The 22,688-nt window shown below is 46.6% G+C and overlaps 1 protein-coding gene across 1 annotated transcript in view; it reads left to right on the forward strand.

The window, feature by feature from the left end:
* LOC309824593 (RH-like protein) overlaps positions 1 to 22,264 on the forward strand; it is a gene marked incomplete at both ends in the record, with an annotated part of 33,156 nt that extends 10,892 nt beyond the window's left edge. The window contains 8 exons of the mRNA XM_082657567.1: positions 2,986 to 3,136; positions 5,547 to 5,694; positions 6,462 to 6,628; positions 8,178 to 8,315; positions 10,681 to 10,814; positions 14,521 to 14,600; positions 17,588 to 17,661; positions 22,238 to 22,264. Coding sequence (XP_082513693.1) covers positions 2,986 to 3,136; positions 5,547 to 5,694; positions 6,462 to 6,628; positions 8,178 to 8,315; positions 10,681 to 10,814; positions 14,521 to 14,600; positions 17,588 to 17,661; positions 22,238 to 22,264 — 919 coding nt within the window. The remainder of the gene's footprint in view (positions 1 to 2,985; positions 3,137 to 5,546; positions 5,695 to 6,461; positions 6,629 to 8,177; positions 8,316 to 10,680; positions 10,815 to 14,520; positions 14,601 to 17,587; positions 17,662 to 22,237) is intronic.
* Positions 22,265 to 22,688: the final 424 nt, after the last annotated feature.

The following is a 22,688-nucleotide window of genomic DNA, read 5'->3' on the forward strand; positions in this document are numbered from 1 at the left end:
ATGTTATCCTGTGTGATGGTTACACAAGAGTATATATATATATACACACACACATACATTAAGTTGTACATACCTGCAAAAAAAGTCATTCACACTTAATAGGAGGAACCAGGTAAAATTTTTCTATAAAAATTGTTTTTTGGTTTTATCCAATTCTGAAACTTTGTCTTGCCCAGATGATGGGTAAATCCCACCTTAGGTATCTTGGGGACCCCTTCAAGGCCATTCTACCCTCCCCTCTGAGACCCTACTAAACCTCTGGGCACTGCTGTTAAACATCTCTCCATGAACCAGGCTCTGTGCTGGGCACTTCACAAACATTGTTTGTTTAGCCCTTCCAAGTAGGGGTCTGACGTGGCGTACAGGCAAGGAACTAGACGCTCAGAGCTCGTAAGACACTTGCCTAGGGTCACATAGCTAACTGGTGGAAGTGACTTCAGTTTTAACTCTGTAACCTTTCCCACACACTGCAGAGTGGTCCTGACAAGAAACACAGTGTAGCCAGCTCCCCACGGGCCCTGAAAAAAACTCTTCACCTTTTTTCTTTTAAACCATTTTACAGCTGATCCCCATGGGGATTCAATAAACCACCCCCCACCCCACCCCCAGTAATCACCTGGGAAGTGACAAAGGGCATTCTGGGGGAACTCCAATAGGGTGATCGTGGTCTGGTGTTTCTGCTGCCCTGGCTTAAGGTCACACAAGCCTTTGGCTTCCTGAGCCTGAGTCTCCAGGCATCTCCAGGCTGCCCCCGTCTTCTGACGTCCTGCCTGCAGGAATCTGTCAATCCGGAAAGACAAGAAGAGGCCATTTACAGCCCGAGTGAACGCCCCTGCCCTGCCCTGACCACTTGGGTCCTCCCAGCTGTGACCCCCCAATGGGGCTGGCTTCACGGATTTGAACAATGGGCTCCTTCCTGACCTTTCCTACTCTGGCTGGGCTGGTGGGCGGTGTCCAGGCCTGCCTCTCAGACGGCCCTCTCCCTCTCCTGCCGCCTCACCAGCTCGAGGCCTGACTTGGCACTGAATCGGTTCTGCCTTGAGTCACCGATGACCAGTCCCTTCAGGGCGGGGGCCTGTCTTATTCAGTTTTGTCCTCTTTTGTTTTCCTCACATAGTAAGGACTTAGTAAATGGTTATTGGAACAAATATGAAAATAAAAAGAACCCTGAAAGTTGTGATATTTTTAATGCTGTATGTTAAAAGGTCTTGGAGGGCCTATCATAGCAATAACCAACCCCCTTACTTTGCTTGACTCACTTTGCCCTCCCAACAGCTCCATAGGCCTTGCCTCTCTTATAGATGAGGACATGGAAACACAGAGTGGTTAAGTCATTTGCCCAAGGCCACACAGCCAGGAAGTGGCTGAGTCAGGATTCCAACCATGGCAGCCTGAACAAGACTGTCCTAAGCACCGTACTTCGCTGTCTCAATCCTTCCCTGGTCCCAACTGGCCCCTGAGGTCTGAAATCCTCCCACTGGCACAGAATCTCTTGAATTAGGCTTTTGCCAGTTAAATGAGCACTCACCCAAAAGATAACATGGCCAGCCACAGTGAAGCACTGAGGGACCCTTCATTTCAAGTCATTCCTGGCCCCTGTGAGGCTCCTTCCCCATACCTTTGGCCTCCTCTGGCTTTTCCTCTGAAGTCCTTGAGCCTTAAGTAGGACACTACATTGGCAGCAAACAGTGGGAAGTCTGTGTCCAGACTTCAGAACACAGGCTTTGGATCCAGGCCAAATGGGTGGGTTTGAACCTTACATTTGTCATTAACTAGCTGTGTGGCCATTACCAAAACAGTCACCTCTTCCAGTCTCAATGTACTCACCTGTAAAATGGAGGTACTGAATGGTACCCTGGCACCATTTACAGAGGGCTACCTGGAGGATTAAAATTTAAATGAGATGATGTACTTGCAAGCCTGTTATACGTAATGCTCAATAGATTATTATTATTACTATCACTATTATGGTGGTGGTGGTGGTTGTAGCATCAGCAGCAGCAGCTCCCAGGGGGAGGGGTGGTCTCAGCAAAGTGCCAGAGGAGGGTGGGTTGGTTTAACCACAATGGATTGTCCAGCTCAGTGCCACCTCCTCCAGGAAGCCCTCCCTGATGAGTCCAGTTCATATTGCTCTCTCCCTCCAGTGAACCCCTCTGGCCTCATGATATTGCAGATGGTTTTAATTGACAGGGTCATGATGTCGCTTTGTCTCCCCAGCCTAATCGTAAGTGTCTTGAAAACAAAAATTGTTTTCTCCTTCTGAATCCCTGCACTAAGCTTGCTCACTTGTCAAGGGAAAGAAGGAATCAGTAATAGCACTGAGTTAGTTCTTTGTGCCAGTCATGGTGTGCGAGACACACATGCACGACTATTCCTTCTAATCCCCGCAACACTCCCATGAGATAAGTATTATCATCCTCCTTATTTTACAGATGAAGAAACAGGCTCAGTGAGATTAAATAGCTGTTCAAGTGGAAAAGCTGGAACTGGAAGCCAGGCTTGTCCTACTTCCAAACCCAGTCTCTTTCCGCTACAGGGAGAGGGAGAGAGGAGGGTGGTGGTGCCTGAAGGATGGGCGGGCAGGTGAAGAGCGCCCTCTATTGAGCATCTGTGAGTGATGACAGTAGAAGAGAAGCCCAGGGCAGAATCCTAGTAGTCAGATCCCAGAAGCGGTCCCGTGGGAACAATCAGACATTCCTATGAGAACTTCGGAGCATCCTCAGTACAGATGAGTGTATGCAGATCAATCAGAGTGTGGCTGCCATCCTGAGGGTGGGGGAGGGGATGAAGGAGACCCCAGACTTGGCAGCCTCCATCCTCATGAGAGTGGAAATTTTGTCTATTTGCTCTCCTACTCCATCCCCAGTTTCTTGAAAAGTTTCAGGCAGAGAGTAGGTCCTCAACAAATGTTTGCTGAATGAGTGGATGAATGAATGGGAGGCATCCTTCCTTCTCAGTCATCCCTGTCTTGCCCCCTCTCCCCAGTATTCAGATATCCACCATGAGCGCTACATCTGTGCTGATCTCAGTGGGTGTCATCCTGGGGAAGGTCAACCTGCTGCAGCTGCTGTTGATGACATTGATAGAGGTGACAGCCTTTAGTGCCACGAGGATGGTCGGCAAGGAAGTCTTCAACGTGAGTCATGGTGCTGTGAGGAGGGACCTCAGGGATGAGGGCTGAGCAGGTGAAAGGGGAGGGCTCTGTCTCCATTTGATAAAGCTTCTGGGATTAAAAAAACATTAAAGACTGGCCAAAATGGGGTTGCAAAAGTGTGGTCTATGCTAAACATTTAAACATAGCAAGCAAATGCTATGAGGCAGTTCCCACGGTAAAAACTGTCAAGGAGGACTTCCCTGGTGGCACAGTGGTTGAGAGTCCGCCTTCCGATGCAGGGGACATGGGTTCGTGCCCCGGTATGGGAAGATCCCACATGCCGTGGAGCGGCTGGGCCCGTGAGCTGAGCCTGCGCGTCCGGAGCCTGTGCTCCGCAACGGGAGAGGCCACAACAGTGAGAGGCTGGCGTACCGCAAAAAAAAAAAACTGTCAAGGAAAGAGGTCAGTTCCCAGAGATGGAAAGCCCACTGTGGGCAATGCATTATAAGCCTTTTCCTGCTTTGTTACGGTTTTCATAATGGTTGTTTTAAAAAGCTGCATTAATTCAAAGCCATCTCCTCTCTTCTCTGCAGCTTCAATGTTTTAGTTTAGCTGGTCCGGGGGAGGGTTTGGCACTGACTTTGAGAGTTCACTGCTTCTCCTCAAAAACTTCAATTCAGCCTGGGTTTGTTGCATGGAAGGGCTCAGGGGAAACTAGAGCCAGAAACCAGAGCTGTTCCCAGTAGAGGCAACTCAAGAAATGAGTATTCCAAGCTGACGATTCCTGGGGGACCTCAGAGAGATTAGAAATGCAAGACTTCTTCAGTTCTTACAAGGGAATTCCACAGACTTTCATTTTTATGTGTGACTGAGGTTCCTTACCATTCATTCATTCCTTTCACAAATATTTTTTCTGAGCCTATTGTGTACCAGGCACTCTTCTAGGCAGTGGGAAAATGCAGCTGTCATGGAACTTCTATTCCAGAGGGAAAGACTGCCAATAAACAATAAAATAGGCAAAAGATACAGTGTGTTAGATAGTGATAAGTACTATGGAGAAAAAAATAAAATGAGGAAAGCAGACAGGAATAGCTGTGAGGGAGGATAAAGTGTTAGAGAGGTTGGCCAAGGAAGGCTTCCCTGGGCAAATAATTTTTGAGTAAAGAGCTGAAGGCAGCAGGTTTGCAAGTCACGTGGGTATCTGAGGACAGTGGCAGATGGAAGGCAGGGCCGTGGGAGTGGTCTGCCTCTTTCAGGAGGAGGATTGTGTCAGTGACACTGTTTAGAATTGTTGGCACATGATGATAATAAAAAGCAGATGGGCTTTTAGTTGCTTTAATTGTTTTAAATTCTCTACAGACAATGCATCCCCTTATTGCCTGTACCCAGGGTGGACCACTCCCTCCACCGTGCACTCCAGGCAGTGGAACAGACGGTGCAAAGTGGTACTGACATGGGAGCATGAGTGTGGGTTTGAGGAACAGCAAGGACAGTGTGTGTGGAATGAGTAGGAGGTGGAGTCACAGAGGTTGTGGGAGGGCAGATCATGCAGGGTCCTGTAGGTCGTAGGAAGAACGCTGACTTTGACATTGAGGGAGACATGGAGGAATTCCCACCCCCCTCACTGGGGGATTCTGAGCAGAAACATGCCATGAGCTAAGATTTTAACAGGGTCTCTCTGGCTGCTACGTGGAGAAGAGTCAGTTGGGGGACAAGGGTGGAAATGGGGAGACCAGTTAGAAGATTACTGCAAAAATTTGGGAAGGTGTTGATGGTGGCTTAAACCAAGGTGGGGCAGTGGAGCGTGGTGGTGAAAATTTTGCCAAACCTGGATATTTGTTGAAGGCACAGCTGACAGGACTTACCAGTAGCCCACGAAGTGAGTTATGAAGGGTTACTAAATTCGATATTCATAAAGCAAAATGAACATATAGCTGGAATTTTCTGAACACTTTAGTTCAGTATTATAAAAATTCTGGCTGCTTCATGGTGCAAAGATCATATCACTCATACTCTACGCAAAATTTGAAATTCTGCCAAAATGTAGGAAGCAGTGGGGCACATGTCCGTGTGGCTCTTCCCCCACCTAAGTGGACTTCAGCCAAAAGTGTTTAAAGCCAACCAGAGGGGAATTCCCTGGCGGTCCAGTGGTTAGGACTCGGCGCTTTCACTGCTGTGGCCTGGATTCAATTCCTGGTCCTGGAACTAAGATCCTGCAAGCTGCAAGACGTGGCCAACTAAATAAATAAAGCCAACCAGAAACCTGTCGGGAATAAATACACAGCAACTCACGGGACTCCTCTGAAAGGGGGGCTGCTGGGCTGGGTCAGTCTCCTGACTTCAAGTCACGCCTCCTACATGAAGCCAGAACTTTCTCCAAGGAACACGGAAGGTTCCCTCCCTGTGGGCAGAAGATGCTGACACTCACTGTTCCCGCTGGGTTTTGTTGCAGATGGACAACCACATAAGCATGATGTACATCCACGTGTTTGCGGCCTGTTTCGGGCTGACTGTGGCCTGCTGCCTCCCGAAGCCTCTGCCTAAAGAAGCGGAGGACAAACAACAGACGGCCACGAGCCCCAGTTTGTTCGCCATGCTGGGTGAGGACACGGTGGCGTGGGCGGGCTCGGATCTGGGGTGGGCAAGAGGCTCCAAAAGAGGAAAATCTCTCTCCTTTTCCAACCTTCTCTGGGTGTCTGGAGCCCCTCGGTAATGATCCATTTCTTCAAGTGGTATCTGATGAATTCACATCTTTGAATTCCCCTCTAGGGAACTTCTCTTCATTAATATCCAAAGGACAGGAGAGGCTCATTACATCTCAGTTTAAATAAGGTTATCCAATCCTTTTGTCCTCAACTTAAAGCAGAGAATTGGACACATGAAGAAAACCGGGCCTAGGAGTGGAGGAAAGAATGGGAGTGGGAAGAGAGGAGTAATAGTGGTGTATCAATAGTTTGAAGAGCTCCAGTAAAAGTGATGAACTTAGAGGCTGGGAGAGGCTTAGAAGAAGGAAATCAGGCAGTGAGATCGCCAGCAGGCAACTGAATACCAGGCCATTGGGCCAAATGAAAGCATCCCATTAATTTTTTAAAATAAGCATTTAAGCCATCACAGGCCAGGGTCAGGAGGCCTGGGGTTTGGTGATTTCAACTCTCTGGACCTTAGTTTCCTTGCCTGTAAATTATGTTAGCTGGGCGCTACCAACTTAAGAATTCAGAGAGGAGACATGATTTGCCCAAAGTCACAGAGCAAGGAAGTGACAGAGATGAGACTTGCCAGGTCCAGAGTTCTCCTGCCTGAAGTGCCCCTGGCTCAGGCTTTGGAGCAGGAATACTGGTTCCGGCCACTGACCCTCTCTGGCCTCCAGGCACCCTCTTCTTGTGGATGTTCTGGCCGAGTTTCAACTCCGCTCTGCTGGACATTCCGGACGAAAAGAAGAAGGCCTTGTTCAACACCTACTACGCCCTTGCTGTCAGCATGGTGACAGCCATCTCAGTGTCAGCCTTGGCGCACCCTCAAGGGAAGATCAACATGGTGAGGAGGGGGGCTGTCCCTTGGGCAGCACTTGGGTCTTCTAGGCCTGACACACATATTCACACCTAACCCGCCGGCCTCAGTGCCAGCCCCACAGGTCGGGAAAGAGCATATCGGGTGATGGGGTCTTGTCTGCGGCATCGTGGGGCATCAGCCCATCAGCACTGCCTTGTCAAAATGGGCCTGGAACATAGGAGACTGTCAAATGAGCAAAGGCCCTCTGGGGGGAGTGATTAAATCTATCAGCCTTGACATCAAACAAACCCAAGTCTGAACCCCATTTCTGGTGGTTACTAAAGCCAGCTCCCATAAGCAAGAGTCAGCAGAGAAAAACTGGGGTAGAATGAGTCATCCTCTCCCCTTCCCTGAAGAAATTTCAAGAATGGAATAAACGGAATCCGAAGTAAAGATCTTTGTTTCCCTAGCCATCTGAACTTGGCCAAGCCACTTAAACTGTTTGAGTCTCAACTGCCTCATATGTAAAGTGGGAATTGAGAGATGATGCACGTAAAGGGCTTCATGCCCAGAGCTAATAAGTACTGGGCAAATATTAGCTGCTATTAACAACGTAGCTGCGAGTCTGTGTGTGAGTTTTCGGGGGAGAGATCCGTGAGATGGTAGACTAAAGACAAAACAAGGTCCCATGATGATCAGGGCATGAGGTCAGCCAGCCAGACATGATGGGAAAGTCTAGACAGATGGGGCGGGCGGCGGGGGGGGGGTGAAGGGGAGAGAAGATGGCCAAGGATGACAGGTTAACAGCACTAAGGGGAGGTGAGGGTCCCCACAGGTGAGCTCCATGGTCACAGGGAGTCTAGGATCAGACAAGGTAGCGACATCCAGGGAGGCAGGTGTAGGCATCAGGTCGGGGAAGCCCAGAAGCTGGTCCCAGGGCCCAGAGCTCCAAGATCTGGGTAGAATTGAGAGGGGCAGAGAGCAGTAGCATAAGAGCAAGGCAAAGCCCCAGTTCTAGAGGAGGTGAAGGTCATAGCAGAGACATGACCCAGGAACAAGGGCCAGCTTCTTGGGATGGGGTCCAATAATACAGGGTGACATCGGCACCAAGTAGCCAATAATAATAATAGTAAAAAACAATAATAATGGCTTATATTTGGGGAGCATTTACTCATGTTCTATGCCAGGCATTGGGCTCAGAGTTTTATATGACTCAATTTTATGTGACTCAATTTTCACAATAACCGTATCAGCAGATACAATCAAAACCCCATTTTTCTGGTGACAAAGTTAAAGCACTGAGTGGTTAAGCGCCCAAGGACACATCACAACTAAGTGTGAGCATGGCTAGGATCCTGAGTAACTGCACTTTCAGGCTAAATGACTCCCAATCAGGGTGACTGCTCCCTGAGCCTGAGAAGTGGGGTGAGATAAGACCGTTGGTGAACTCTCAGCAGAGGGGAGGGGCTGGTTTCAGGATCAGAGAAGCAGGGAAGATGTTACACTGTTTTCTTGCTACCGGCTTACCAAGTAATTTAGAGAGATCCTGTCCTCTCTATGTCATTTCATTCACCCACAAGCTATTCCTCTGCAGACTCACATCCACAATGCGGTGCTGGCAGGAGGTGTGGCTGTGGGCGCCCCCTGTTACCTGATCCCTTCTCCTTGGCTTGCCATGGTGCTGGGTCTCCTGGCTGGGCTGATCTCCATCTGGGGAGCCACGTACCTGCAGGTAAGGAGCTGGGCAATGAACACCTGCTGCTTTGGCTTCCACCAGGGTCCAGGCCCCTAGAACATGGCGGGCCATCTTGTAGTGCCAAGGGCTGCATTAGGCAGCCGTTGGCACCTTCTCAGTTTAGCTTCAGAGCTTGGGTGAGGGATCCACCCAAGTCGGATGGTGCATTTGTTAAGATCTGGGGAGCGAGTATCAGAACATATTCAAGCTTGCTCAGGAATAAGGGGGATTTGTTAGAAGGTTACTGGGGTATCACTGAACCCAAGGACAGGAATGCTGCTGGGAGCCCAGGAATGGCTGGCACCAGGGATGCGAGTCTTGTGGGGAACCCAAGAAATCCCTGCTCTTCTTTTTTTGCTTTTCCTGAACATCTGCTTTATTCTCACTCTGTAGACTTCCTTCTTCTTCTCCTACTCCACATGGTGGAGTGTCATCTTTCTCTTCAAGAAAGCAGCCAGGTGAAATCTCTTGGCCCCAGTTGCAAATTCCTTGGAGAAGGGGCTCCTTGGTCTAACTTGGATAATGTGCCCATCTTTGGCTGGGTGGGAGGTACGGCACATCATACATGCAAGTCTGCTGTCCATGAACCATGTGAATGGGGGTGGGAAGGGCAGCACTCAAAAGAGGGATGCTGGGCTGGTAATCCAGGTCACGTCCACTTCTGACTATTTAGTTCTTCTTCTGAGTGGATGGATCTTTCTTCCTTCAATATTCTACATATACTGGTAACATCAGAATGCGCCATTATAGACGATTTGCCATCACACACTTCTAAGAGAAATATTTAGGAGCAACAGATCTTCATAGGTTTGAAGACCTGATGGAGGAAAAAGGAATAGACTTTTGGGTGACACAAGAAGATGAATTTGGATGAACCGTTGATATTCAGGGAGGCAGTTTCAAACCCAAATAGGAAGAACTTACCAACAGTTCGATGTGACCAAAAGATGGGGTAGTCTGCTTTTCATCTTTGGAGTGGAAGCGTGTGTCTTTTATCTCCTCTGGCTTTGAGATCCTCTGATGAAAGTAGGACATATTCAGCAAAACGTGTATCACAGGAATTCCCTGGTGGTCCAGCGGTTAGGACTCCAAGCTTTCACTGCCGAGGGCCCGGGTTCAATCCCTGGTTGGGGAACTAAGATCCCACAAGCCACGCGGCGTGGCCAAAAGACATGTATCACAAGTATCATGAGGCTCAGTGTCTGTCACTTTCTCTGTGCCTCAGGTTCCTTGAGTCTATCACTGCGGGAAGGATTCAAAGATGATTCACTGATTTTTTCATTCATTCATTCACTCATTCATTCATTCATTCAACACATTTGTTTTAACAGTCTTCCTGCTTCCCAAGCTATAGTGTAGTGAAGGAAATGGACAAATAAACGCAACACAGCGTGTTAACTGCTACTGGAGCACATCTAAGCTGGTCTGAGATGGGTCAGGAAATGCCTCCCAGAGCAGAGAAGGTCTCACCCGAGCATTGACAAAGAACTTATATTAGCCAGGGAAAGAAGTGGGAAATGTACTCCAGGCAGAAGGAACAGTGTGTTCAAAGGCTCAGTGGCAAGAAGAGCATGGGGCCCAACCAGGAAACGGAAAGATGTTCTTTGGGCTGAAGCGTAAAGTTCATCAGGGAGTGTGCCTCTCACCAGAGCCTTGGGAGATGGCAGGTGCTCAGGAATACCTTCTGGGCGAGTTCAAGAGTCTGAATTTTTATTCTCAAGACAATGAGGATTCTAAGGAGGGAACTAGCCTGATGAAATTTGCATTGGTATCCACATCTGTTGGCTCCCAGCCATCTGGGAGGCCAAGTGACGAAATGGAAGGAGTACTGACTGGGCGTCTAGAGGTGTGGTCAGATTCTTTCCTTTTCATCAGCCATGTAGTCTCTTGGATGGCTGTTAGGTTTGGTCTAGACCAGTGGGTCTCAATCAGTCCCTGGGGACATTTGACAATATCTGGAGACAGTTTTGGTTGACACACCTGGGAGAGGGGTGCTCCTGGCATCTAGAGGGTACAGGCCAGGGGCGCTGCTAAACCTCCTACAGTGCACAGAAGGGCCCCTGGTATAACACAGAATTATCAGCCCCAAATGTGAGTAGTGTGGACAACGGACCAGCATTGGTGTCACCTGGGACTTTGCTAGAAATGCAGAATCTCAGGCCCCAGACCCACTAAATCCAACTCTGCATTTTAATGAGCTCCCCAGGTGCTGTGAGTGCACATTCAAATCTGAGAAGCACTTATTTAGTTGAGTCCTAATGCCCATCCCCCTGGATACCCTGGATGCCAAGGGTCTGTGAAAGGGTCGGTAAGGAGTATCAGTCCCACATGCAGATCTGCTGGTAATGGTGTTTGTTCCCAGGTGTGTCTTCAACGAACGCTGGACCTCCATGACACCTACGGCGTGCAGTATACCTTCGGCTTGCCGGGTCTACTCGGAGGGATCACCAACATTGTGCTGACGGCGCTTCAGGTCAAGTGGACCAAGGGTTCCACGTAGGTGGAATTGCCTCAGCCCCTTATCACCCCATCCAGCTCAGGAAGGAGTGTGCCCAGAGCCCCTGGCCGGGGAAGGGGGGGTGGTGCCCAGGGCCGGGCAGTCAGAGGCCTCAGTGAATATTCGTTGGCCAACTTATTCTGAAATTCTGCCCAGCCCCTACTGTGTATGGACTTATCACCTGTCCAGGCCCCTTCTTTCTAAAGCAGGCAGCTTAGGTGCAGGGCAAAGGCAGACAGTCCCGAGTCCTCCCCAAATGCAGGCAGAGCAGGCGATCATGCTCAAGCCAACTGAGCCTGTGTTTCAGTCCCTGGTGGTTTAGGTTGTGGTGAAGTGTGCCGTGGGGTCTTGGCCTCTTACTAGCTGGGCCATGCTACCTAACCTCTCTGAGCCTCTGTCACCCGATGGTAAATGAAGATAATGATAACTCCTCCCCTCCTAGGGGTGTTGGGTGCTACTTGAGGCCAGGTACTGTGTGGTTAAGAGGATTTGATATGTTAATGTAGGAAAATGCTGAGTACAGCCCATCCCTGAGACCCAGAGAGGGAAGGAGCTTGGCTAAGGTCACGCAGTGAGGTGGGACCGTGGGTCTCCGGACCAGAGTCAGGTCCTGTGCCCCCCAGACAATGGACAGCAATGATCAGAACCCTGGCCATCACCTTCTGGAAGTTATCTTCTTGTTTCTTTCCTTTTTTTTTTTTTTTTGCGGTGGGGGGCAGTTGTTTATCTTCTGAATGTGACTCACATATAATGGAAGAGTAACTTGGGCACAGGGATAGATTTTTCCAGATGAACTGAGTTAGTGATAACAATAATAATATTACTGATGACAGTACTGTTTGACTGCTTTCTAAATGCTAGGCATTATGCTAAAATCATTACGTCATCATCTCATTCAATCCTCACAACCACCTGGTGAGGTATTATTAGCTTTCCCTAAGAAATGATATTTCGGGGGAGTTAGTTGTCCAAGGTCATGTGGCTGAAACCTGGCTGTAAAGGTTATGAGCACCTGCGGTGGGTGATGAGAGCTCATCGTTGTGGAGGTATCTCAAAGAAATCATGGAGGTCTGCATCCCTCAGTTCTAACAAGAGAGACGACCATAGCCCCAAATTATAGGAATCTTCTGTGAGCAGGTGAGATATACCTCCATGAGCTGCTTGGGGGTGAAGAGGATCCCATTTGGGGGTGGGGAGGGGATGGTCTGTGGGAGGCAGTGCATCTCTGTAATGGACTCCAATGATGTGCCTGCCACTTCTTCAATAGCTGTGCGACTCTCAGCAAAGCTTTTTCCTCTCTCTGGGCTCCTGAGTTCCCCTCTGTAAAATGAGGGGTTGATCTAGCAGGGTCCTACACTCAGATACCTGTAGGGACCAGGCAGGTAAGGTTAAAACTGAGACCGGTGAGGGGAGGAAACTATGGGCATTTGCTCTTCAGTGCCGGGCAGCTAATACCGTGCAGGGTCCCAGGATAAGTGTTGCCAGATCTAATGACTTTTCAAAAGTCAGAAATCCAGAGTTTTGCATGTACTTCCCAAGCATTGGCAAAAGATTCAAAATCACTAGAAACATTGTGTGGGCCAAATTCTGCTCGTGGGCTGCCGACCCGGAACTTCTGCACCACCTACCCTTCTATCCCCCAAATTCTGTGATTCTGTGGCTCTCCTAGAACAGTGGCTCTCAACAGCATTAGCATCACCTGGGAACTTGTTTGAAATGCAAATCATACCCCACCCCAGACCCACACAATTAGAAATCTGGGGGCAGGCCCAGCAGTCTGTTTTAACGAGTCCCCTGTGTGATTCTCATACAAGCTCAAGTTTGAGAACTATTGGCCTATAGCAAAAAAAAAAAAAAAAAAAAAGCAAAGCTGTCAACCAGCAGTGTGCTGCTAAAGGACGAACAACTGGCTCTCCAGGGAAACAAAGCCCTGACTTAGAGCATTTGCTGATTTCTCCCTGTGGCCAATTTCAAGCCATCAAGGTAACACCCCTGAACGTGGAGTTGAGAAGAGCTGAGAACCATTGGCCTGTGTGTCTGTGTGAGCTGGCTCCAGCACCCGTCCGCAAGCCAATTCTCATCAGGATGAGACAGCTGAGGACCAAAAGTAGTCCTCTCTCCTCTGCGGGAACCTGGCAAAGGGAAGGGCACAGTGACAGCGATGACCCCTCTCGGGGTGGCCTCTGGTCTGCTGGAAGCAAAGGGCACAGGCTTCAGGGACACACAGACCAAGGTCACATTTACCAGTTGTGTGACCTTAGGCATGGTATTCAAACTCTCTTTAAGTCTCAGTTTTCTATCTGTAAAATAGGATAATAAGATCCATGTCCCAGGGCTGCTGTGACGATTCAGCAACATATAATAATTAAAGGGCTCGGGACAGTGCTTGGCATGGAGTAAACACCCAACACATGGCCCCTTTCTTTATGATGGTTACTGATGCTGCTGCCTCCGTAGGAGGGGCATCTGGATGTAGTGGAAAGATGGGGAAAGGACTGAGCTGGCAGTTAGAGCGCTTTCTGGGAAGTGTGGATCAGCTGTTTTATTAGCTCTGTGTCATTGGATGAGTCAGTTGACTTTACATTCATTCCACAAACAATATTTGTCGATTTCCTATTTGGGTGAGCAAATGTAAATCAGTCAGATGCTGTGCTTGGAGGCTGGATGGAGCATTTTTCACAAATTGTGGGATTTTTAAAAAATAAATTTATTTATTTAATTTATTTATTTTTGGCTGCGTTGGGTCTTCGTTACTGCGCGTGGGCTTTCTCTAGTTGTGGCGAGCTGGGGCCACTCCTCGTTGCGGTGTGCAGGCTTCTCATTTCGGTGGCTTCTCTTGTTGCAGAGCATGGCCTCTAGGCACATGGGGTTCAGTAGTTGTGGCACGTGGGCTCAGTAGTTGTGGCTCACGGGCTGTAGAGCGCAGGCTCAGTATTTGTGGCTCACGGGCTTAGTTGCTCCACGGCATGTGGGATCTTCTCGGACCAGGGCTCAAACCTGTGTCCCCTGCATTGGCAGGTGTACTCTTATCCACTGTGCCACCAGGGAAGTCCCTTGATTTTTTACTTTCTTAATGGTATCTTTTGATGAACAATAGTTTTAATTTTATCATAGTCCAATTTATCATTGTTCCCTCTATGTTTAGCTCCTGTGTGTCATGTTTAAGAACTTTTTGCCTACTGCAAGGTCACACAGGTGTCCTCCAAGGGCCGCTTAATAGTTTAAAGTGAAGCCCTGGGGTTGCTTTGAAGGAGAGAGGACAGGCACATATGTCCAAGGGGGTAGGCAGGGGAGATGGGTCTGATGGCCAAGCTGTACCCCATCTCGCCCTGATAGAAATAAAACCTTCATCATTAATTGCCTAATGAGGAAACTCAGGACTGTGAGAGATTAAGTGCCTAGGGTCGTGCAGCTAGTAACAGAACTGGGACCTGAACTTGGGTTTTCCGACTTCTACTCTAGTTCATCGTTCATGGGGTCTGAGAACTAAAGTAAGCCAAAGAGGATCTTGAAATCCCTTCTTCCCCTTCTACATGTCTGCATAGCTTTGTGGGAGAATGACGGGAATGTACTGCCTAGGGAGGGGACATTTGTTCTCCTGGTGGCCCTTCCTGACAGCATCACTACTGATGCAATCTTTTCTGTCCCCAATGACCTCTGCGGCCTGATGCCCAAATGTGACCACCTCTGCTTTGTCATTTCTAGGCTTGGCTACCAGATACTCACTGACTCCGGGGCATTCAGCTTCACCATCATTATGGGTGTGGGATCTGGTCTTCTGACAGGTCAGTGTGAGACCACCCTTCTTCCACCATTGTCCAGGGCACAGGGCCTGGGCCTAGACTGCACCTGCCCCATCCCTGGACGTGTATGTGCCCATGCCCTTCCTCCTGAACCCACCCCCTCAGCTCCAGCCAAAGGAGGCAAAGAGCCCAGACCTTGATTAAAAAATAAAGGAACACAGAATTACAAACTTTCATAATTGGAAAGGTCCTCAGAAGTCACCTGGACACTGCAGCCTCTTGAGCCCAGGACTGGTGATTTCATCAAATTTTGCACAGAAGACCAAGGAGACCCTTATGCTACAGAGCTTACCTTTTACTCCCTGAGAACACCTAAATACTATTTGTTCAGCAAATATTTGTTCAATATCTGCTATGAGCCAGGCACTATTCTTAGCTACTCAGGATACAGCAGGGAAACAAATTCCCTGGCCTCATCGAGTTGACCTTCTAGATGGGGAGGGGGCTTTTCCCATAAACAGAAAAAAATAAAATAAAATAAAATAAATATATATGTGCTATGTCAGATAGTAATAAGCACTATGAAGGGAAATAAATCAGGGTAGGGGGAACGTAGAGTTATTGTGAAGGTGGGCTGCTCTTTTAGAAGGGTGGTAAGGAAGGCCTATCTAAGAAGCTGACTTTTAAGCAAGGACTTGAATGCAAAAAATGAGGGAGATACCATGTGTTTATTTGGGAGAAGAACATTCCATGAAAAGGGACAGCAAGTGCAAAGGCACTGAGGCAGGAGTGTGCATTGCATGTTTGGGGAACAGCAAGGATGTCAGTGTAGCTGATGTGGGTGGAGTGACAGGGAGAGTGGCAGGGGTTGAGGATAGAGTGGTAGCAAGGAGCCAGATCATTCTGAGACATGGGAAGGCATTAGAGATCTGTAAACAGAGGACTGATGTTCTTTTGCTTCTGCAATATGACAGACCTGCAAAGAATCTTGGGGAGATACCAATTTGCCAGTCTTACATGCTAGGTGAAAACATGCATTCTGTACAGAACTGCTCACTGTTATTCTACAAGCAAACAGCATTTATTGGTTAGATTTTCATATATTGTACCTCTAAGCATGGAGTGAATGCCAAATAAGAGACAAAATAGCATAAGTAGACACTAAGGAGTTGTGTGATCTTGGGCGTGTCACTTTGGGCATTGGCTGGCTTCTCTGTAAAATGAAATATTATAGTAACTAATCATATGGCGTCCTTTCAGCTCTGAAACATGTATGAAAGTACTGTTTGGAGTTTTAGAGAGTGAGATTGGCTAGAATTGCTTTAACGTAACAATTGGCCTCGGCTTTCGACAGAGTCTGAGGTGATTAATTAAATACAGATAAGAAAAATGTCTCCAGCCATCACTTTACATTCTATTCGTGGTGGCAGTCCAGCCCTGAATAGGGTTGCCAGATTTAGCAAGTGAAAACACAAGGCACCCAATTTGGAATTCAAAAGGAACTGAGCATCTTGTATTTTATCTGGCAGCCCTACCCCTGGCCTCTCACACCATTTACCACTCTCCCCGGCGTGCGGAGGCTTCCTGTGCTTCACTGAAGCCAGGAAAGAGAATAGAGGAAAGACACTCCTATCATTCCTTTAAGAGTTAAGACCAACCAGCTTTCCTCTTCACATGTTGCTTTCCACATGAGGGAGCCAGGGATAAAAAAGGACTTGGACAATGGAGGTGGAAAGAGGCCTCCGAGAGGCCAAGATGGCAACAAATTGACCCCCTTAAGCCAAGCATTTAACATGTGAAGAGACCCTGTTCCGTGGAGCCCGTCTATAATATATGCACTTATTTAAGAAACCATCTTATCAAGCATAGTTATGGGGTTTCCCAGGTCAGGCAGATTAGAAATAGCAGATTAGACGTGGATAGGTTTCTAGAGGCAAGGCACCCTCGTAGAAGTTAGAAGTGAAAGCAGAGAGCCTAGCAGGAGAAGAGAATTTCCTAAAACCAGTCACAAGAACATGAGAAGCTTGGGCTGCTGGAGAACAGGCCAGTAACCTTCAGCAGCTGTAGCCCTTCTCCACGTTACACAGCACATTTCATAAAAGGATGTTCCTAGGAACAGTTCTGATTTTTTTTTTAAGTCTAAATGTGTTCTGTGTTGTCTCGTAAGACAAGAAAATATAATAATTTTAGAGGATTTGCATCAGATGAGTAAGCCTCAGCTATCTGGAAAATATATGTAGGCGACAGGGATCATTTCTGAGTAATTCTAGCTAAATGAGGTGTGCTGATTGCACTCTTCATGCCAATATCAGTTAAAGGCACACACTATAAGATGAAAATATGAATAAGCACACACCTACTCTTGTTAATCTTACTATTTAATACATTGGGACTGATCATCATTAAAAATACACAGATAAACCTATCAATGGCATTTCCCTGCTTCACATGAAAGGTAAACACTACTTTATGTACTGGAAATTTGGCAGACTTTGAGCGACTGGGGAAGGCGTAGGGCCCGAGCTCTCTGCGCGGAGGACGGATGGGTGAAAAGAACAGGCACAGACGCAAGTTGTTATAAACTACTTTCCCAACAAGTGGAATCTTGAGCTGAGGTCACTGGGACTTTATTGGAACCAGTGAGGATGGACCTGCAGGGGCGGCTATTTGAGTCGCTCTCCATGGTAGCTTTTGCATTTTAAATAGACCAGCTCTTAAGAGGGGCACCGTCTAACAGGGTCCTTCTATTCCATCTTGGGAAGTGTGTTAATCCATGACGATCATATACCTCCCTGCGTAACCTAAATCCTTTGGATGTAATTGTTCTTGCCAGTTCCTTTTGAAAGATGTCTATAGAATTAATTAAGCTGGTCCAGGAAGGACAGTGCTTCAATTTGTCTATCTCCTGGTTGTGGAAGAAAAAAGGATTTCTGCTGAGATACCATAGTTGACTTATAATATTTTGATTAATTTTGAGATAACAAATGCAATCATCTAAGTGTGTAACATTTAATTATGAATTTAAACAGGTATGCTCTTAAACCTCAAAATATGGAAGTCACCTCACGTGGTTAACTATTTTAATGACCAAACTTTCTGGAAGGTAAGCGTTTTAACCTATTAATGTCTAAGGTTTTGAGTGAATGAACTTAAAAATATACTGGGTATATATGTTAACTTGGTGTTTATGAGAGTAAAGTAACAAACAAACAAATCCAAGATGTGTGTGTGAGCGTGTGAGCATGCGTGCGTGAGCATGTGTGCATGCGTGCGTGTGTGAGCGTGTGTGCATGCGTGCGCGTGCGTGTGTGTTGGTGGGGGGGTGAGGATGTAGTAAATGTTCCCATTTCCCTGATTCCTCAAAATCACTGAGGGTCAGGGATGCAAGAACTGTCACTGGCCACATGTCTCCTCCCCACCTGGAGTCACCAAAGTGGGCGGGCGAACAGTTTGACGTTAAGGTGATGGAATCCTGCAGTGCAAGAGCCAGAAGGACCATAGGGGCCAGAGAGTCCAATCCCCTCACTTGATAGACCTCCAAGTGGAGCCACGAGTATCCAAGTTCTCACAGGGACTGAGTGGCACAGCTGAAGATATTAGAGCTAGTGGACACGAGAAAACTTGCAGCATAGGTGTCTGGGGTTATTTAGTCAGGGGACGTAAAGTTCAAACAACTCAGCTGCTGCTGAGGGTCTGTGTGACATTGTAGTGTTTGTTGTCATGACTGGGCTAGAGAGGAGGTCAGGGCTCATTCCCTGAAACCCCACTGCCCTCCTCCCCTTAACCTACACTCACAGTTCACAAAGCATTCTGATGTGTGTCACCTTAGGTAATCTTCCAATTGATGCTGAGGTCGGCTGGGCAAGCAGGGACCCATATTGCCAAGTTATAAATGGGAAGTGGGGGCCGACAGAGGGCAGGCTAATGCCCAGCATCATGCCTTTGTGAGTGGAAGCAGTCCTTCTGAGTCCCAGGCCAACCCTTTCTCCACCCAGCAGGCCAAGATACTGACCACTAAAGGGACAGAGAACCAGCCTTACTATAGGCCTTGGCATTTGTGTCTGTAGGGGCGAAACAGAGAGAACCTACGGAGAAAACCCACCTCGTCTCCCTTTCCTTCATCTCCGCGCTCTCTTTCCTCCTCTTCCTCTTGAAACAACTTTCTAGAGGTATACTTGACAATGAACTGCACATATTTGAAGCATACATTTTGATACATTAAACATGTTTATACGCCTATGAAACCATGACCACAATAAAGGTAAGAACATATCCACCACCACCAAACATTTCCTCCTGACTCTTTGAAACTGCTCCCTCCTGACTCCACCCTGTTCCATCCCCAGGCCACCACTGAACTGCTTTCTGTCCTATAGATTAGCTTACATTTTCTATAATTTTATATAAATGGAAGCACACGGCATGTACTCTTCTTCGTCTGGCTTCTTTTGCTCAGTGTAATTATTCTGGAAGTCATCAACATTGTTGTGTGTAATCTGCCTCATCTTGCACCAGCTTCTCTCTATATGGCTTCTCCCAACAGCTAGTCTCTCCCAGTCCCCTGCAAGTATTCTTGCCCCTTTAGCAGAAACAGGGTGATCTAGTGAAAGGATTCAGAAAATTGGCTTCATCCATCCATTCATTCCACAAGTGCTTATTGAGCAACTATTATATACCAAGCACTCTGCTCATTAATGAGAGATACCACAAATAGGACAAATATCCAGCTGAATTATTTGAGTTGCAATAAATACTTGCTGAACAAATGAAGGAAACCTGAGGAACCCCCACCCCCAACACTAGCCCCTTGCAGCAGCAGGTGAAATGGAGATTGTGTCCCTGGAACAAGAAGACCTGGATTCTAGTCACCATTCTGCAAGGTCTGATGTAGGCAAGACCCTTGACCTCTCTCACTGGTAAAATAAGAACAGTAACCTTCGTTCTACCTCACTGGGTTGTTTTGAAGACCAGGTGGGGTCATAACATATGTGACCACATTATGTAATATGCAAACTGCCATGTGAATGTGAAAGTTTATTACTAGGGGTTTAGACAACCACCAAGGAATGTGTAAGCCTAACAGCTATCATTTATTGCAAGCCTATTGTTTCCGATTCTGTGCTGGATGCTTTTCAACATTATCTGATTTTATCCTCGGAAAAACCCTGCGTAAGAATAAGTCTCCCCGTCTGCAGATGAGGTGTAACTTGTCCAAAATGACAGACCTAGTAAATGGAACAGGAGGAATTTGAATCGGTGTCTGTTTGGCTCCAAAGACACAGCATGTATGTGTTGTGGGCAGCTACTGGAGAATGGTTATGTCTCCCCTCATCTTCTGATGTACATTTTTTTTACAGCTGAGTAGAACTATTGATTCAGCAGTGTAACACTTATAGCTTGCATTTAAAAAGCAAGAATACAAACTTCCAAAGCTGATAAATCCAGAGGTGATTTTTTTTTTTTTTTGGTAAACCATCCAAAAAGACATGTTACACATTATGGAATGCCCTTTATTGTGTGTCATAGAAGCAGACTACTGGGGGTTGGAAGGGACATTCCTTCACTGGTTGCCCAGACCATGCTCAGCACTTCCTGGGATGGGCACTCACCACCCCACAAGAACACCCATGCCATCCTTGGATGATTTTATTAAGATGTACTTGTTCATTCACTCATTATTAATTCCATAAATATATTAGCTAATATGTGATCAATATTGTATGAAGAGCTGGGGAGACACATCTAAATAAAATTTAGTTCTAGGTCTTAAGGAGCTGCATGTACTAACCCTTTGTCTTCTTGGAAATTACAGTGATCCTCACCCAGATACTGATTTACAAAAATCCGATTTATAATTTTTCATATATCTTCTGCCTTCACTAAGAGGATAAATTCTTTCAACTTTTAATTTCAATTTCATAAACCATGGATTTTATTTCATGCTTTCCAAGGCACAAGGACCCACTGACATCCATTTATTAAAATGAAGAAAGGAACTTTGTTTTGCGAGTCTCCCATGGACAAGCCCCTGTTCTGATTATTGTGTGGATGCCAACAGAGAAAATAGGGGTCTAAGCACTTAGAAGAACTGGATCTTTACCTGTGCACAGCTCTATCTATTAGGTACTAAATAAATAACCCTGGCAGTAGCTGCTAGTTGAACCAGCGGAGGCAGAGGTCACAAGCTTGGGGAGGTCAGGATTCGCTGGACGTGGCTAAGTGACAGAAACTGGAAGACATTCCAAGAAAGGGGAGGATTGAGAGCAAGCACAGGAGAAGCATGAAGCAACTGGCTCAGGGGCGAGTTGGTGAAGAGGAGGATGAATGGTGGGCAGAGTCACTTGAATCATCCTTCAGGCGATGGGAAGCTCCCAAGGTTTATGTGGGGAAATGGTACCATGAAATGAATGTTCCAGGGGTGAGCAGTATGACAGGGTTAAGCACGTAGGATGGATTCTGAAATGACTGCGGTACACCCCAGGTCATCCGCTGCTTTCTGAACACGTATTTGTAGTTTATTTTTTACAGGATTGTATTGCCAAAAAATTTAAACACCACCACTGTTTTGGCACAAAAACACGACAAAATGTGAGTTCCTCTTGCTGTTTTATGCAAAACAGTATAGCCTTGTCACACTGGTGTCACCCCTGCTTCTGATTTAAAATAGATGTTCTAGACACACAGTAAGGGTCCAAAAAATGCTCGTTCTGCCAAAATGAGGAGAGCCGGTTTTTAAAGCAAAGTAGGAAGACAGATCAGGAGCCTGCTGATTCCTCCCCTTTGGGAGAGGCCCAGTGGAAACAGCCTTCTCTGGGCGGCAGATCTGAATTCAGTCCTAGCTCACCCACCACAGGCTGGTGCCCTTGGGCAAGTCACTTTACTTCTGTGGGGTGGAGGGGAGGCTCAGTTCCTTCATGTGTGAAATGAGATCAAATTCGACGTTCTGGAGTCAGACAGATCTGGGTTCCACCACCTCTAGCTCTGTGATCTCTGAAACGGAGATCTCTCACTAGGTTGTTGGAAGGATTTAAGGGAGGTAACATGTGTGAAATGTTAGCACACTGATCCATAGAAAACACCGCATAAACTTTAGCTGCTCTGATTTCTGGTTCTAGAATTCTGTTCTGAGTAGCCTTCTGAGTAGAAGGCTACTCAACATGCAGTGATGTTGTATGGCAGGGTACCATATGGCACAACCAAAGAACTGAGGATTGATTTATTTAGCTTGCAGAAGAGAAGACCCAAGGGAGACCTAAGAACAATCTTCAAACACTTGAGAGACTGTCATGTAGAAGAGGGAAAAGATTTTTTTCTATGCTTCTCCAAAGAATTTAACTAGTCCCAGTGGGTGATGCAGTATAAATTGCTAACAATTTGAACTGTCTGCAAAACGGAATAAACTACTTCATGTGGTAGTGAGTCTCCTGTCACTGAAGGTGTTCAAACAAAAGCCAGGTGACCACTAATGATCCATGTAAAGAGCTATATGAAATGAGATCTACCTATCTAAGAGATCTTCCAATTCAGATTTTATGAAAGAACTTCTAAGACCTTTGTGATGAAACAACATTTTGGGCAACATAAGTTTCAAAAGATCAAGCCAGAATCAATATGTGTACAATATTAAGCATATAATAAGGCTTCATCTGTAATAAAAAATGTTTGCTTTCCTTTTACAGTTTCCACATTTGGCTGTTGGATATTAAGCGAAATCATCCAAGAAAAACAAGGGCTGTTTGAAAACAACTTCTTTTCACTGTTGCCCATTTTTTTGTGTGTGCGACACTCATTACAGCAAAGTCTCGTGTACAATGAAACAGGTCAGAGACAGATTTGATATTAAAAATAAAAGACTAAAAACATAAGGGATAATTTTATATTATAATAATTTTAAATAATTATGTTTGGTTTCATGAAAGATAATGGTATCATTATTTTCTTGGGTGCAGACACACAGTTCACAAAATTAAGGTTTTGGTTCAATTTTATTGACAATTTAGATCCTTTCTTGCGCTTAGTAAAGTATTAAGCTATCAGTTAACTCATCTACATCAGCAAAGCAGATGATATAAAACAGGGGAAAACTAAGAACTCACTTAGATTTAGCCCTTGCAGACACTGTGCTTTTAT

The sequence above is a fragment of the Grampus griseus genome, assembly GCF_964374135.1.
Source record: "Grampus griseus genome assembly, chromosome: 1".
In the NCBI taxonomy this organism is placed as follows: Eukaryota; Metazoa; Chordata; class Mammalia; order Artiodactyla; family Delphinidae; genus Grampus; species Grampus griseus.